General features: G+C 45.2%; 1 protein-coding gene across 9 annotated transcripts in view; it reads right to left on the bottom strand.

Annotated features, from left to right (window-relative positions):
• Window positions 1-7,461: 7,461 nt before the first annotated feature.
• The window catches only part of POMGNT2 (protein O-linked mannose N-acetylglucosaminyltransferase 2 (beta 1,4-)), a 31,296-nt gene continuing 27,434 nt past the window's right edge, over window positions 7,462-11,323 (bottom strand). For all 9 annotated transcript variants that reach the window (XM_088164675.1, XM_014878456.2, XM_088164697.1 and 6 more), the window contains one exon: window positions 7,462-9,782. In XM_088164675.1, coding sequence (XP_088020801.1) covers window positions 7,954-9,690 — 1,737 coding nt within the window. In that variant the 5' untranslated portion in view covers window positions 9,691-9,782 and the 3' untranslated portion in view covers window positions 7,462-7,953. The remainder of the gene's footprint in view (window positions 9,783-11,323) is intronic.

Here is an 11,323-nt window from a genome sequence, read left to right as displayed (position 1 = left end):
TTTTTTACATTCCCCTCAAATGAAACCTTTTTTATTCACTGCACTGTCTCTGAAGATGTGAGGAAAGAAAGTAAATGTGGAGAATAAAGGGGAACATAAGGGGCTGCACTGAGATAACTCTCTTGCATGGCAGAGGTCCTCTCTCTGGGTAGACACTTGAAGCACCTCAAGGAGGAAACAACTCTGATAAATGATGGGGAGCAAGGCCAGCACACCTACAGGTGCTCCACACTCCTTTGACTTGGCCAGAAAACAGTGGAAGAGGACAGGGAAGCTGTCACCAAATGCAGAGAGGCTTTAATCCCACTTTTGCAAACAGCCCAAGAGCAAACTTCTGAGGTGGGAGGTGACGCACCAATCCCATCCAGAACTGGCAAAGCCTGGCCTTGCACCATTGGTGCAAGCCCACTTGGTCCTTTTCCTGGCTTGCTGCTACTCTGCTGGCACCAGGGGAGTGGCTGATGAGAGCTGGCAAGAGCCTGGGCACGTGTTTGAAAGCCAGAAACGGGGAAGATGTGGCATTAATTATGATGGCTTGGGACCAGCTGGAACTGTCGAACCGAGTTAACTGAGGAGAAAATGGCTCACAGCTCAGGGACAAGGCGACCTGGGGGGCTTGGCAGGGGACACCAGATGAAAACCACCACCATGTGCCAACCTCCTGCTTTTTCCCAGCCTCTGCCCTGGAGCATCACTCTGGTGTCACCATGGATCCAGCTTGGATAATGGGAAAAGAGTGAGCCCACTGTCAGCAGCATTTTCTTTTGAAGCCCTGCCATCACACATGGGATCTCACTCTGACAGAGTGTGAGCTGCCTTCTTAGCTAAACTGGGAAATTATTTACCCCGAGCCACACCTCCAAGTGAACAATGGCAACTTGGTCTTGGTGATGCTTGGTCTCAAGCAACTAAATGAAGCTCAGTGAAGCAGTCCAGAGCCTCATTGCTTGGTGTGCTGTAGGACCATGGCTTCCAGTAGGCAGGATGTTGAAAGAAACACTGTACATCGAGGTCTGAAATACCTGGAGCTTTTGGCAGATGGAGAGCTGGGCTGCAGTAGCAGCAGGTGCACATCAGGTGGGTGTAGAGGTACCAGTGTGGTTATTTAAATGCTTTAAATGGAAACAGACAAAACCTATTAAAATAAATTGCACTGGGGTTATGCTTCTTGTTTCCTCTGCTTCAAGCTATAGATTTGCAATTACTTTGCATTTATGGACAGTTTACATTTTTAAAGCATTTCAAAACACTTCAGCCTAAAAATATGCATTTCCAGTTTGTTTAGACTTCGTGGAGAGGAACAGGTTCCCCTGTGAATCAGGCAGCTTCAGAGTTAAACAACAGACAAATCCCTTTTACAGCCACTGTCAGACTTCCCCTTCTGCTTGTATACATGCAAAGGTAGCCCCAACCCTGGGCTCTAAGAAATACGGGTTTTTTTCTGAGGAGAACACTCAAATTAGGTCCTTGCTCAGAAAGGTGATGACGTCTAGAAGGGAAATATGCATTGTAAAGAATGAAGCTACTTGCTCTTTGATAGTTTTCTTTCTGCCTACCAGCTTTGCAGCACAGTTTTGGGAGGACAAGGCTGCCCTGAGGTTTCCACTGAAAATTCTGCACTGCAGACTGGCAGTGCAGGTCAGCCCCACCAATCTCTCAGCCCTTTCTCTAGCCTGGGAAAAGGAAAATGGTACAAATAAGCCATTGTTTAATCAGAAACCTCCTCTAGACCCTAATCGATTGTTGAAGATTGTTCCAAATCCAGTTTTGAATTGAAAGATAGGTCTGGAATTTGGATATTTCATTTAAAAAATCTCCCTAATAGAGTCTGATTCTTTGGTTTGGTTTTCTTGTTTGTTTTTTTTTTTTTAAAGTTGTCAGAGAAACAAAATGTTTCTCACAGGAGCAGTTGGGATATGTAACTGGTGTTTGGCCCTTTGGAGCTGCAGCAGAAATGTCTCTTTGTCCCCTTTCTCTAAGGACACAGCATATTCCAAGCACCAGCATTAACCAGAGAATGTCCCACACAGTCACCTCCTTCCCAAAATTTAGCAAGTGAGAGGTGGGAAAAGAACAAGGAACCCAAAAGAGCTGAAACCCTCACTCCCAGACAGCTGAATTCCATTCTTCCCCCTAAGCAAACAGCATTTCAAATTGCTCCTCTGAAGAACCATCGCCATCCTGAGGAAGGAATTTGGAGGAAGAAGAAAGGAAAGATTTTTCACAGCTGTCTGGCTCTGGAACTGAAAAACTATTCATGTGTGGAGGAAAGCACCTTTCTCTGGCAGAAGGAAATAGATGAAAAAGATGCTTATGAAATATGGAGGACAGCATTCATCTTCCATTGTCCTGCAGAAGCACTGCTGTCAGGGGGTTCCTGGCCACAGCTGGAGACACTGGTGTTTCACCATGCTCTCCCCCTGCTCCCCTCTGCCTGAAGTCCAACTCAAATTTTTCATCTTCTAATGGCAAAACAGAAGATGGAATCTAGAGAAGAGCAAATAAAAAGGACAAAGTAATGGAGAATGATATAAATCCTTGAACCTGAGAAGCAGGATTCGGATGAGGATTTATACAAACAGCAAATCTTGGAGTCCCGAGCTAAAACAAAAGGCTTCTATCTACTATCTTCTATCAAGCCTTCTGCTGGTGTCTCACCCCAAAAATCACCCCAAAGCAGAAGATCCATTGGAGCCCACACAGCAGCTGCTGCCTCAGTACCTATTCGTGGATAGCAACAGGGACCTGGCAGGTTTCTGCCAGGCAGACTGAAGAAGCAGGAGTGTTTGACTCATCACAGAAACATCACACCGCTATGAGCATCCACAGGATAACACTGCTGAAAATCCACAGCAGGAAAACAACATTGCTGCTGGGGATGGAATGCCTGCAGACCGTTCCACCTCCATCTACCTTACCCACAGCTGGCTGGCTATTGCTAGAGGCCAGGATATTATTAAAGCAAGGAGAGACAAAAGGAGCAGGGAGTCTCTAGGGCAGGGAACAGAGATGTTACCCTGAGTGGATCTGTCAGTGGATGCTACACTATGCACACAGGGACACGGCTAACCCAGAAGGTAAATCAGGCAATTGGAGCGAGCTGTTTGAATACACACCCAACAAAGGGAAACTCAATTAAATTTTAAAGGCAGCACATTTGAAAATGGCAGGACTAAGCAGCATTTAAAGGTGGTGATCGTTGCCAAGTTATTTTGAGCAAACAGGAGGCTATTCCATGCATCTGTTCGAACGTGCCAACAATTAATTTAGTAATCAGCATGTTCTGAAGGGACGACTTGAGAGGGTGACAAGCAGGGCTAGGCCCTCGATCAGTGTAAATTCACCATGGCTCTCTGTGTTGCAGCCAGCTCCACGCTAACAGAGAGTTTGGCTGAAAGCCCCTCAGGAGGGACATGCTGGGGGAGGTGACTTCTCTTACATAAGGACGGTGATGTGCCTCACACACGTGCAGATGGTGATGCTTCTCATGCCACCCACAGCACAGATGGACTGTCAGTCATCACATTGAAAGCCATTCCAAGAGCGTGCCTACCCCAAGTCCAGCAGGGAAAAATTAAGTGCTCTTTTATCCACTAAACCTATCCTGCCTTACACCAGCATAGACACCAGAAGCAAAAGTTATACAGAAATAAATCTGCTATTTATACAGCTCAGCAGAAGAGATACAGCAATAAAGATGCTGAAGTCACAGTTTTGCTCCACGCAAATTAAATGATGGTGTGCTTACAGAATTCCTTTCACCCAGAGACCCCAGAGAGCAACAACCTCCTTGCTGTGAACCTGGACCAACTCCTGCCCTGAGGAGGCTAAAGGCTTGTGTCAGGGCCCTTGCCAGTCCACCTGCAGTAAATGTGCCTCTGCCTTGAAGCCATCTACACCAACAGCCTACAGGGTGTTGAAATGAATAATATCCTAAGTGTCTTCGCTTAATTTGGGTCCTGTTAGGTGTTGGTGTCTTCAGACAAGAGACATCCAGAGATCCAAGAGCGTTGGACATGCAAAGCCCTAAGAGATGGAGGCAATAAAGTGGCTTGAAATGGAAGAAAGAATAAAAATTTTAAAAGTCAATAGACAGCTTTAACAAATAATCACATCATATATGTAATATATTTAGCTCTTAGAGATTGCAGTAATAAAGTTAAAAAAGGTACTTTGCAAAGTCCCAAGCTACTGCTTTTAAGAGTTATGATTTCCTTAAGAAAAGGATCTGTCAAAAAATAATCAGAAGAGGGGAGAGGAAGGAGACAGAAACATCTCAATTTGAACTCTGCAGACCCAAGTATTTTGATTAACGATCTCCAGTCATCTTCTGGAGATGTAAAACCCACCGTGAGTGACCAACCTGGGCTGCAACTAGCCCATCACAGCCTGCCCCTACCACCCATGGAGGTATTACCATTAACCTGCAGCTCCTGCTCCAACACCTCACGGGTCCAAGCCCTCCGTTCAGTTCACCCTCATACGTGTCACTGAGAGCCCTCCCACAGCTGCTGGCTGGTCCTTGCACTTGGGCTATTTATGAGATATGAAATGCTAGCCAGAGAAAATCTTCCTGGATCATCCATCTCTGCAAGCATGGACAAGCCCAGCAGCAACGAGTTCAAGACCAGCATCCTGCACTGCCCCGAGAGTTCTGGATTTAATCGCAGATACTTCTCTTCTTCCAGGACAGCACCAGAGAGCATAATGTATTCACTTTGGGAGCAGAAACAAGTGATGCAGTGGTAGAAGTTCCAAGTCTCTTGAAAAAGCAGCTTGACAAAAGGAGCTCCACAAGCTCACCCAATGGAAAAGCTCTCCTGGACATACACTAATCCAGCTCCAGTCCTGACTTCCTGCACACGTGAGAGATGCAGCCTCAGCCCCTGTGCACAGAGAGTCTGCATTCACTATAGGACAGAACTTTTAAATGATGCCAGGCAAGCATTCCTTCTGATCCATCAAGAAGTGGCATTGACAGAGAGAAGCAAGGGAAACAAAGAGGCCATGGGACAGGGGAGATCTGGGGCTGACAAACTGAACAGGTCTGCAAAGCACTGATGGCAAAGTTATTAAAAGAAAGAAAATTTACTATGGAAAGATGCCAGCACTCCAGAGCACTTTTTGAGGTAGTATAAATCAGCATAACATGCCCGATTTATGACAGCTACAGGCTGCACCAGGGGCTCTCACTGCTGTGTGCTCTGGCAGAGAAGAAATTCAGGTGTAGCAGTAAGGTGCCAGCATAGACACTTTTACAGTGGGTAGGTGTTGGAGGCAAATGGCAACATCACCAGCACAACTTCAGTGTTTAGCTATCTCAGAATTTGAAAAGGAAAAAGCCCTTATTTTTTTTTCCACCTCATAAATTACTCACAGCACTGATGAGGAAGACAGAACTTGAATGCACATTTTTGGAAAGCACATTTGATTATCTTCTGGAAAAAACGAGTCTCTCTCTGAACATGAGAGACTGTTTCATGCCACAGTTAAGAGCACAGAAACCCACATATATGATACTTCATTGCTCTGTAGCCAATTTTGTTGATTAGTCATTAGGATACGAGAAGAAAATAGTTAATGTGCTGCAACCAATCTGCAAATGTTATAAAATCTGCAATCATATGGAACTAATTTTAAGTGAAATGGGACGATCTACAAATTACAGGCAAAGGATTACTACAAAAGGCACAAAGAAAAGCAGGCAGGAAGGCAATAAGGAGATCAATACAATATCCTGCAGAGGACGAACAATGGTTAGGAGAACACAGGCAGCTCACACACCCAAAGAAAATTATTTTTGAGAACTGATACAAGATGAATGCTGACTAAATTTCAGATGTCTGAAGACTCATTCACTACCAAATAGGATACCAACAATATTACCTTGCAAGAGCCAGCAGGATAGCCACTGGCCACAGGGCTACCTTCAGCTTGACTGGATGTGAGGAGGCAGGACTGCTGCAAAACCCTTCTGTGAGCGGGAGCTCATCAGCCAGCAAGTTCCCAGGGAGCCAGGCTTCCTGCAGGCTTCCCTGAACAGCTTGCTTTCACTGTCATCTTTTAGGAAGTTTTTCTCACCTCAGCTCCAACATATATGGTGTGGAATGTGCAGCCACATGAAGATTTTGGGGCACAGTTCAAATACTCCCTTCAGCAAGAAGCCCATTTTGTCCTAAAAAAACAACGATAGAAATATTCCCATATCCCTTTAAAATATCAAGGCAAAAACCATTAGTTGGCAAGGTTGCAACTGCAAAGCAAATGCAGACTTTGGGACTCATGTTCTGTTTCTTTCCCTCCTTTAAATCATAAACACTTTTGAAAACCAAGCAAGACATAATGAAAATGAATATACAGAAGCAGCACTTGCCTGAAGGTCCAATGTTGTGCTGTGGTGTTTTGCTCATTTTTCAATCCTTCTGTGTCTTGTCCAAATTTGTACAGCCATTTGTACTCCCCCTCTCCTTAGAACTCATATTTATTATCACGCCTTGAGATGCTCTTCTGTCAGCCCTGAAAGCAAGACATTTATCCTACTCTTCAAATGTCCATCCAGACTTTGGGAGGAAGGTGTCGACTGGGAGCGAGAGGTGAAGAAAGCACTTTTCCTTTTGCTTCAACACTGGTTATAAACTACAGAGGATGCTAGTATCTATAAGGGAAACATCTCACACTCCTGCCCGCTTCCTTCTCCCTTCCTCAAGAGCTGCACTTGTGACTCAGAGCTGTTTTTCAAAGACAGTTCCATTTAGGGTCTCCGGCTAAAGCAGATCTGAGCAGGATCAGGTCCGAAGTACCTGATCAGTCAGTGTGTTACCCTGGCAATGAAGCCAGATTCTGATCTCAGGGAAAATGAATTTAAGTCTAAACTATTTCCCCCATTGGAGTAACAGAGGTGTGAGTGTCATCAGCCTGATCCCTGCCATGTGCTCTGAATAGCCCAATGCCCTGGCACACCTACCTGTTTCCTGCCTGACTGCTTCCTTCCACCAATATCCAGGAACATCTGTGCACAGAAAGCTTCTCTTTGCCACCACATGCCTATTCCCTAGCAAAACATATACCTATTAGTAGCTATTATCAGCAGATTATCCTGATCAAACACCAAAAAAGAGGTTTTTTCTTGAGCAGACTGCTGTAAATACAATCTCTTCCCCATCAGCTCTCCCAAATTACCCCACTCCTTTCTCACACACCTGTACATTACTCACAAAATGAAATCTCTTAAAACACAGTAAATTATTTTATCTACTCCATCCCTTCTACCTTTTATCTGTTACTACAACCTTTTGCAATAGGGGTGCAGTAAAATCTGATTTTAAACATGAAGGTGTAGTCTGTAGTCATTCTCTTCAATCAAAATATAAACACAGGAAGCTACACATACACATTTTATCACAGCAATGGACAAATGTATCACAGTAATGCTTTTGGCAAACAATAAAATGCAAAAAAATATTGAGGAGGTTTACAGCAGTTTAATGAAGGCTCTCGTACAAAATCTTGAACTCAAAGTTACAGTCAAGAGTTACTGAAAAATATAACTTACAATGAAAAAGCTGATGAGAATTGCCCACTTAGCCATGGAATTAACTGCACTTTAACGCTGTGCTTAAATAGTCACCACACACAATAGGAACAAATTTAAATCACGACCAAGGTACACACAATTCACTTCCATTCTGTTTTCAATTACATGTATTCAGCATGTAATTTAACCTCTGGAAGTTACTCTGAAGAACACAGAGGTTTCTCTTTTTTTTTTTTTTTTTCCAAACACTCGCTGGAAATAAATACCATTGAAAGAATACATGTGGAGTGCAATAAAATGGACACTTAGGCACTGGTACAGTCTAGTCCTCTTCAGCCCTCTACAAACTACAAGACAAGAAGTTTTAAACCACAGATGGAGTGGAGAGCAGGTTAGAGCTGTACAGGTAGTGCAGCAGGCTATGTACTACACAAGAGCACATCTGCAAAAGGTCCCAGGAGATTTTTGTTGAAGATGCAGCGTATCCACACCAGGTATATCGTGAAGGGCTTAATGTTTTCTGAGAAGGTGTGATTCTGATGGGACAATATATAAGGCATGTAAGTGTTTTCCCCTTGCTCTTGTATCCACACTTCGTATTTTACTTCTCTGACCTTGAGATACCTCAAATTCCAGGGGATCTGCCAGGACACAGCAAGTTTAGCTTCACTCGTGCCCTGGACAGAGGCCTGACATTTAGCATCCCTCACTTTGCCAGGGTAGAGGCTACCAGACCATTTCTGCTTCTTGGGTCCGGGCTTAGACTTCACAGTCTGCCTAATCACATGTATGAGAGACGGGATGTTCACCTTTGTGTCCTGGTAGGCACGGAACAGCCACTCAGGGTTGCGGCAGCAGAGGTGCCGCGGCACCTCCGTGCTCTTAATGATGCGCTCCTGCTCAGCTTTGTCCAGATGAGCAATCCCGCCCTGGTCCCATGGTCTGTCCGGGTAGGTTACGGTGTCTTCCCTGTCGGTGTTCTGCCAGGCAATGTACTGCAGGTCCATGCCAGGAAGGGTTGCCAGGGTTTTGTAAGGGGTGTAGTGCTCGGGGTTGATAGCATATGGGAAGAGCTCCACCACGGTGGCCCCTCTTGGCAGGAAGAGTGACATGACTAATTGGGCCCCGTGCATGCTGACCAGCATGGATGCATTGCTGATCAACCGGACGATGTCAGAAAATGAATGCTCCTCCAGAGAGACGGAAATGGTTTTCATCTGAAACTCCTGAGCAAGAGCCAGGATTAGTTCTGCCTCATTTAGGATAAGTCTGTTGATTGTCCGACTGAACACTACGATGTACTCCTCACTAGAGCTTTCCTCCAAGCTGATGTTCAGTTTCTGCATCATGAATTTGGTGAACTGCCTGATCTCATTACCAGAAACCAAGATGTTAGCCTTTGGCCCTTGTGGCTGGACAAATCCGTACTGGTACCAGGTGGTGATTTTGGATAGTCCCACATAGGATTTGGTAAAGCAGAGGAGCCTGCCCAGGGTTTTAAGCTCCTCCCTGAGGAGCGGCTGCTTGTTACTCAGTAACTTGTAGAGGTCAAAGTGAACACCCTCACTCCACCCTTCCATGAAGAAGAGTCGTGCCTCCAGATCTAAGTCGGAGAACTGCTGCATGGTGTAATAGATGGGGAGGAGGTCATCATGAAAGACGTGCATCAGGTTGTCTGGGTTGAACCTGTTGGCAATCAGTGCCACATCAGGCACAAAGACCGGCTTTGGCATAAATTTCAGCGCAGCAGCTGGCAGCTCCACAAAGTTGAAGTACTGGGTGTTGTGATCTTCCACAGAGGAGAGGTCGAGCAGAGCCGGCTGGAACCTCCGGGAGCCCAGGTTGGGCAGCATGACAGAGGAGTTGCTGTGAAAGTAGATGAACTCCTCAGCCTCAGTAGAGTAGCAGAGGGACTCAAAGCGGCAGATGCGGTCAGTGTGCATCCTGCCAGTGCACACCATCCTGGTACCGTTCTCCACCAGGGCCTGCAGAGCTGCATGGTAGTCAATCTGAGCCTCAGAAAGTTCCTGAGACTGGCGCATGAGGACCAACTCCTCCTCCACCGTGGCAGCATGATCGAGCAGTTTGATGTATTTCCACAGCACGGCAGCGAGGATGGACACGAGCAGGGCATTGAACACAGCTGCTATGTTCATTCTGTACTTAGATCCTAGCAGGATGACAGGTGGGGAATGCAATGGAGAGGGAACACATCGTTAACACTCTTTGACATGATGAGGGCAAAGACCTGTGGAAAATAAAACAAGAGAGGAACCATTTAAACATCCGGCTTAGAGCTCCACCATAAATCATATTTTATGGACTATTTAAGAGAGTTTAGGCTTCTTTCGGCAATTTTTTCCCCTTCCTGGGAATTAGGGAAAAGAAGAAAAAAGTGCCAAAGCTCTCCCCAAAACTGAAAAAAACCCCCAAACTAAACAAAGTAAACAGAATTGGGAGCTGCTCTACAGGAAGGCTCCTCTCTCATTTTCATTTCTATGCTTTTGAAGAAGAAAATGTAAAAGAGTTTAAGGATGAGCTCTATGAAGATCTGTTAGAAAGAAAAGTACGTTCTCTGGGACTTTGGATCACTCTTGCTTTTTGCAGACCACTCCCACAGTGAGAGGAAATAGAGCACTGCAACCACTGGGCCACCTCTACTCAGAGACCAAGCTCCTCCTCCCGCTCTGTACAGCTGAGAGCACTCTGCGTGCCCTCGCCTTCACTGTGCAGGTAGCAACAGCTCCAGGAGGATTGCCAGGACAGATTTCGCTACACTCCAGCGTGAAATGTGAACTAGTGAACATCACATTCAATTTCATTTTATCCAGGGGTGGGGGAAGGACTTGCAGGTCTATGGACTGCCCTGAGGGAGAATCCTGAGCCACTAGGGTGTTGCTCTGGCTGCAACCCAGGATCAAAGGCTAGGAACTGCCATTGTCTTCCAAAAGAAATATTGGCATGGGAGAGAGTAGAGCTCCGCTCTTTATGAGAGGAACTGATGTATCACTAAAGCAATCAAACCTTCATTTACTGAGAATCTGGCTTGCACATCACAGCCAGCCCTTATACAAATGATAAGCTAATGCATTTGAAGGGTTTCACTGTTGGCATTTTCCCATCCCAACCTGAGAACCATTTTTTCTGTGCTGCTCCAAAGCCTCCCTGGTTCTTCTTCTGTTGGAGCCTGCCACTGTTTTCCTCCTCTGCAGAAACTCTACCGGCTTATATCAGAGTATTGATTACAACTTCAACTGTGAACTTCAACTGAGGTATTGATTCACCTACAGAATTTATGGGCTTCAATTTTCATTATGCATCAAGATTCACTGCTAGTCAGGCTGTAAATAATTGCACCTGTGAACCATAGGAAACTTTAGGAAGGGAAATTTCTGATTAGTATTTACCCCATTAGATTGTTTCAAGCTGCCATTTTTAAATGTAGCAATTTTAAATTTCCTTTGGTGCAAGTTTTCTGTGGGGGAAAAAAAAAAAAGCCATGTCTCAAGCTGTTCTCAACATGTTCTGACATCCCAAGCATCCTTTAGCATTTTAACCAAGAGACACTTCTTACACATGGCAATGTGAAGGAAGTTAGCCAGGCATGTTTGGGACCAAAGCAAACATCTCCGCTACTGCCAAAGGAGTTCCTTTGAAAACTGCTACTGCAACTTAAAAGCTTGATCCTGCAACTTGGAATTGAATGGAGAATCATTCATGGAACTCAATGAAATCAGAAGGGATTCCTACACCTCATGAGATCCCAACAGCCTGGGGAATCGGTCTTAG

The sequence above is a fragment of the Sturnus vulgaris genome, chromosome 1 (genome assembly GCF_052056855.1).
Source record: "Sturnus vulgaris isolate bStuVul1 chromosome 1, bStuVul1.hap1, whole genome shotgun sequence".
Taxonomy (NCBI): Eukaryota; Metazoa; Chordata; class Aves; order Passeriformes; family Sturnidae; genus Sturnus; species Sturnus vulgaris.
Note: the sequence above shows the minus strand (reverse complement) of the source record. Positions and strands in the feature narration are given on the sequence as shown.